The 6366-nt window shown below is 35.8% G+C and overlaps 1 protein-coding gene across 16 annotated transcripts in view; it reads right to left on the bottom strand.

The window, feature by feature from the left end:
* Nucleotides 1-411: 411 nt before the first annotated feature.
* The window catches only part of YTHDF3 (YTH N6-methyladenosine RNA binding protein F3), a 51755-nt gene continuing 45800 nt past the window's right edge, over nt 412-6366 (bottom strand). For all 16 annotated transcript variants that reach the window (XM_023545731.2, XM_023545733.2, XM_064267753.1 and 13 more), the window contains one exon: nt 412-3233. In XM_023545731.2, the coding sequence (XP_023401499.1) occupies nt 3210-3233 (24 nt within the window). In that variant the 3' untranslated portion in view covers nt 412-3209. The remainder of the gene's footprint in view (nt 3234-6366) is intronic.

The raw sequence follows: 6366 nt of genomic DNA, 5'->3' as shown, positions 1-6366 counted from the left end.
TACTGCAGGCAAAATGTTATAATGCTCTCTGGCAGGCAATACATATTTATAAAGATAAAATGGAAAGAACACAAATATGAGTGAATAATTTTTATTGAAACCCTCCAAGATTAAAGAGGACCAAATGGTGAGTTTGGGTACCATAACAGAAAATCTCACCTAACTGTACCATCATTCACAGGAATGAACAAACCCAAACACGACAAAATTCAAATTCCCATGTAATTGCTACAAGTGAATGTAAATGAACTAATCATTTCATCATAGCCTCCCTTTAAACATACAAAAAAGAAGGGAATTTACATGGCATAACAAAAGATATGCAAAACTTAATGAAAACACAATTCTCTTAAATTTCTCAAACTTACTTTTAAAGGATGCAAAATGCACTTGAAATGATTAAATGACTCAAGCTGATTCTTTTTTTTTTTTATTGCAAACTGTTTTAACATCAGCTTAACCCCCATGCATGGTATTCAAAAAGAACGCAGCTTTTGAATTAGAAAGATCACTTAAATTAAGGAATTAAGTACTGAAATTAGGAAAAGCCTGGGTTTTTTTTTTTTTTTTTTTAAAGGAATCTTCAAGTACCAACATGTATAGAGAAAGAATACTAATTTTGGTTACATTTTCCCCTTTACTGTTAAATATACAAACTATAATACCTTTCAAAATAAAATACCCACATAGCTTTAATAAGAAACATTCATAACCAGAACTTGGAAAAACATTAAGCAAGAAATTTACTGGGCCAATAATTTCTCAATTTGTGGTTACTCAAACATTTGCTTATGTGCCTCCTGTAGAGCCAAGGTTCTCTCCCTTTTGGTATCTACAGGAGTTAAGAAACATTCAGTTAGTTGTGCTATTGAGACAACCTGTGATAATTTCACTTAGGGGAAAAACATCTTGCAATACCTTGACAAAATAAGGAGGAAGAGAAGGTGGGCATTCTGGAGAAAACTTAAATGAGAAAAACACAACATTACCAATTGAAAAGAAAACAAAGTTTGTTTCCAAAGGAATGCTGCACCTATTTCACTTAAGATTAGAAATTCAGGTTAAAGGCACTGGGATATACTCCTCACCATGAACAGACTATTCAATCACATTGGACATTTCTGAGTCTACTACTGCAATCAGCTCACTTGCTAAGTGTTCATGACACTTCTCACATAGAAACCTATTGCAAATTAAACAAGTTTAATCCATTTATAATGTAACGATTTTTATAAAAATATTCGGAGTTGCTAATAAGCACCAAGAAAAAGAGATCCTTCAGGGAGAAGACTCAGATCCTTCCTACAAGGTCACCCCTTTCCGGTTTTCTCTAATAGGGCCTCCAGAGTGACAACGGTCATCTCTGACACACCCAATCTACATATATATATATATATATATATATATATATATATATATATATCTAACCTTAGGGACGCAGAACATTGCTGTCGTGACTATACCCAAATGCCGATTTTCATTATAAATAGCTAAAAGACATTTAACAAGATTTCATGGCTTATTTCTTAAACCCTTAAGAAGATAAAATAGGTGCAATTTTCCTTTAAGAAAGTCTTTATTTTGTAATATACTGTATTTTGATGTTCCCTTCAGTGAACACTGATATAACTGTTCTGGGACTACCAAAGAACTGTGAAGTAGCTATGGTTATCTCCAAATACTGTAATTTTTTTACTTGACTACAGTATTTGCATACTTTAAGAAAACATTGTACAAAAAAATTATATAAACGAAAGCCTCAAAGAAATATGTCACTAATTTGTTGAACTGAGGTGACCAAAGACCATAGTAAATGAAAATATTTCGAAACATGATGTAAACATAAGTGGAATAATGCAAAACATCAAGGTATTCAGATCTACTGTATTGCTATTTTCACCCTTAACAAATCATCTTTCTATACAGCTTTCTCCTTTCAGAACAGTAATGTAAGGGGCAGTACATTATCTTCATAACTTTATGCCATCAAATCAGTTAATACAGATGCTTGACACATTCAATTATACAAAATCAATCTGTTTCAAGATACAAAATTAATGTTGATATGTAATTAATGAAAAAAATAAGATGTTAGAAAAAGATAACTAGAAGAATACCCAGATATATGCTGTATTCCCATTTATATAGCTCTGATCAATAAAACATCAACACATTCACTTAGATACTGATTTAATCCATGGATCAAGGCCATATTTTCAAATATTTTAAGGATGCCAGGACACTGCAAAAGCTGGAGAAAAAAGTGGAGGAACAGTATATATGCTTGCTAAACAAGAACTATGTTTATTTTGCTAGTGAATATCTAGAGTAATAAATTTTTACTTCATGATAGCAATCAGGCTCGCAAACACCCAGAAATAGGAATTAAGGGTTTTAAATGTAGTTATAAAGGTCATAAAAAGTCTGATTAGACTGAGGTACATTTACTCAAAATTTTGAGATTCATTAAGTGGTAGCAAACAAAATAACTCCTCAGACAAATGCACATTTTTCAGTATACACGTTATGGGGGGGAGCGGAGAATGTGCATTGGCTGGTGAAATCCACCAGGCTGCATGTCAGTATTTTGTTACACCAAACAGTTTGAAGACAAGGGAAATGCTCTAATATAATTTCAGATTATGTTTCATTTGGCTAAAATAGAGCTTAAGGTTGCTTCGCCATATTAAAATTTACTACAATAATTTTCCACATGAACATTTAGACTTGACTCCAGGACTAAATATGGCGTGATTATTTTGCTTTTAATCTGTCAAACAGCTAAAAATTGACAATTTAAAAACTACGACAAAGAAAAAGTTGAAGCAGTGTGACTCTTACATCATTGAACCACTTCTTATGGTTAACTGTTAGTATTTAACAAATTCAAAGAGTTAATGAATCCTTGCATTCATTCAGTCTTCTGTGCCTTAGCTAGGATGCATAATTACAAAAGACAGCAGATACTGGTAAAAGCTTCAGGACAGAAAGTGCTTGACGAAGTTACAGTTCTCAAGTGTGTTTGGTGAGAGTATGAGGGCAGACGCGCTGATGAAAACCAGTACAAGAAGAGTCAATTCCGTGGTTAGAGTGTTCAAAGATGTCACCTTAAGCAGAAAAAAGCTTTAACAACGTCTTCTTTGACTTATTAGACATTTCCAGAGTCTACGTCATTAGTGTTGTAATTCTAACAGGGTATCTCCATATGGTTATTGTTTGTTTCTATTTCTCTCCTGAAAGAAAAACATAAAAAGAAATACAATAAAACACTATTGTTACTTAAAATATAAATCACGTACACATATAAACCATCTCCATACAAAGGTCTTGAAATATTAATCCAAGCGATTAGTTAAGAATGACTTACTATTCTTATGCAGTCCATAGTGGGATCATTGCCACAAAACATTTTAAATAAAAATTCCAAACACAAAGACCTATTTCAGGAAAGTAAAGGTCCTCTCCACAGCCCTATTTTCTCTTAGGATTTTGATTAAGGTGAGAATATTATAACAATGCCTTTCTGATCCTTTCAATGAGTTTTTTTTTTTTTTTTTAATTTACTGTGGTAGATCTACACATAACGAAACGTTTGCCATATCACCATTCTTCACATGTACAGTTCAGTGTCAAGGAGCTTTTGATGATGAAGTATCAAATAAATTAAAACAAGGCCTTTCTAGGGAATGAAAATGTTCAGCTGGGGTGGAAGAAATGAAGCATGGTAAAGAACTTGAGTAAAACTAAGATTTCAGTATTAAGAAAATAAAAGAATTAGAAGAATAAAAAACCTCTCTGAATCACAAATTTCCTCCGTATCTTATTTGCACACTCAGCACATTATAAATTTTCATCTCAAGAAGTATGATCAGTGTAAGACTGAAGAGGAAATCACCAAATCAATGCCATTTACAGTAGTCCCCAAGAAGATAAAATACGTAGGAATAAATCTTACCAAAGATGTAAAAGACTTATACAAAGAAAACTACAGTACACTTCTGCAAGAAATCAAAAGAGACCTACTTAACTGGAAAAACGTACCTTGCTCATGGATAGGAAGACTTAACATTGTAAAAATGTCTATTCTACCAAAAGCGATCTATGTATACAATGTAATTCCAATCCAAATTCCAATGACATTTTTTAATGAGATGGAGAAACAAATCGCCAACTTCATATGGAAGGGAAAGAAGGCCCGGATAAGCAAAGCATTACTGAAAAAGAAGAAGAAAGTGGGAGGCCTCACTCTACCTGATTTTAGAACCTATTATACCGCCACAGTAGTCACAACACCCTGGTACTAGGACAGCAACAGATACATAGACCAATGAAACAGAATTGAGAATCCGGACATAAATCCACCCACATATGAGCAGTTGATATTTGACAAAGGCCCCAAATCAGCTGAATGAGGAAAAGGCAGTCTCTTTAACAAATGGTGCTGGCATAACTGGATATCCATCTGCAAAAAAATGAAACAAGACCCATACCTCACACCAGGCACAAAAACTAACTCAAAATGGATCAAAGACCTAAATATAAAATCTAAAACAATAAAGATCATGGAAGGAAAAATAGGGACAACGTTAGGAGCCCTGATCCATGGTATAAACTGTATACAAAACATTACTAACAACGCAAGAGAGAAACCAGATAACCCGGAGCTCCTAAAAATCAAACACCTATGCTCATCCAAAGACTTCACCAAAAGAGTAAAAAGATTACCTACAGACAGGTAAAATTTTTAAGCTGTGACATTTCTGATCAGTGTCTGATCTCTAAAATCTACATGATACTGCAAAAACTCAACTACAAAAAGACAAATAACCCAATTTAAAAAATGGGCAAAGGATGTATGAACGGGCATTTCACTAAAGAAGACATTCAGGTAGCTAACATATACATGAGAAAATGCTCACGATCATTAGCCATTAAAGAAATGTAAATCAAAACTACAATGAGATTCCATCTCACTCCAATGAGGCTGGCATTAATCCAAAAACACAAAATAATAAATGTTGGAGAGGTTGTGGAGAGACCGGAACACTTATACACTGCTGGTGGGAATGTAAAATGGTACAACCACTTTGGAAATAGATTTGGAGCTTCCTTAAAAAGCTAGAAATAGAACTACCATACAACCCAGAAATCCCACTCCTCGGAATATACCCTAGAGAAATAAGAGCCTTTACATGAACAGATATATCCACACCCATGTTTATTGCAGCACTGTTCACAATAGCAAAAAGCTGGAAGCAACCAAGGTGTCCATCAACGGATGAATGGTTAAATAAATTATGGCATATTCACACAATGGAATACTACGCATCGATAAAGAACAGTGATGAAGCTGTGAAACACTTCATAACATGGAGGAACCTGGAAGGCATTATGCTGAGTGAAATTAGTCAGATGCAAAAGGACAAATACTATATAAGACCACTATTATAAATTCTTGAGAAATAGTATAAACTGAGAAGAACACATTCTTTTGTGGTTACCAGGGCAGGGGAGGGAGGGAGGGTAGGAGAGGGTTATTTACTGATTAGTTAGTAGAGAAGAACTACTTTAGGTGAAGGGAAGGACAATACTCAATACATGGAAGGTCAGCTCAACTTGGCTGGACCAAAAGCAAAGACGTTTCTGGGATAAACTGAATGCTTCAAAGGTCAGCGGAGCAAAGGCGGGGGTTTGGGGACTATGGCTTAAGGGGACTTCTAAGTCAATTGGCATAATAAATTCTATTATGAAGACATTCTGCATCCCACTTTGAAATGTGGCATCTGGGGTCTTAAATGCTAACAAGTGGCCATCTAAGATGCATCAATTGGTCTCAACCCACCTGGATCAAGGGAGAATGAAGAACACCAAGGGCACACGATAACTCTGAGCCCGAGACAGAAAGGGCCACATGAACTAGAGACTTACATCATCCTGAGACCAGAAGAACTAGATGGTGCCTGGCCACAACCGACAACTGCCCTGACAGGGAGCACAACAGAGAACCCCTGAGGGAGCAGAACAGTGGGATGCAGACCCCATATTCTCATAAAAAGACCAGACTTAATGGTCTGACTGAGACTAGAAGATTCCCGGTGGTCATGGTCCCCAAACCTTCTGTTGGCCCAGGACAGGAACCATTCCCGAAGACTACTCATCAGACAGGGAAGGGACTGGACAATGGGTTGGAGAGAGATGCTGATGAAGAGTGAGCTACTTGTATCAGGTAGACACTTGAGACTGTATTGGCATCTCCTGTCTGGAGGGGAGATACGAGGGTACAGAGGGTTGGAAACTGGCAAAACGGTCACGAAAGGAGAGACTGGAAGGAGGGAGCGGGCTGACTTACTAGGGGGAGAGTAAATG

This window comes from Loxodonta africana, chromosome 14 (genome assembly GCF_030014295.1).
Source record: "Loxodonta africana isolate mLoxAfr1 chromosome 14, mLoxAfr1.hap2, whole genome shotgun sequence".
Taxonomy (NCBI): domain Eukaryota; kingdom Metazoa; phylum Chordata; class Mammalia; order Proboscidea; family Elephantidae; genus Loxodonta; species Loxodonta africana.
The sequence above is the reverse complement of the archived record's forward strand: the minus strand, read 5'-3'. Positions and strand labels throughout refer to the sequence as shown.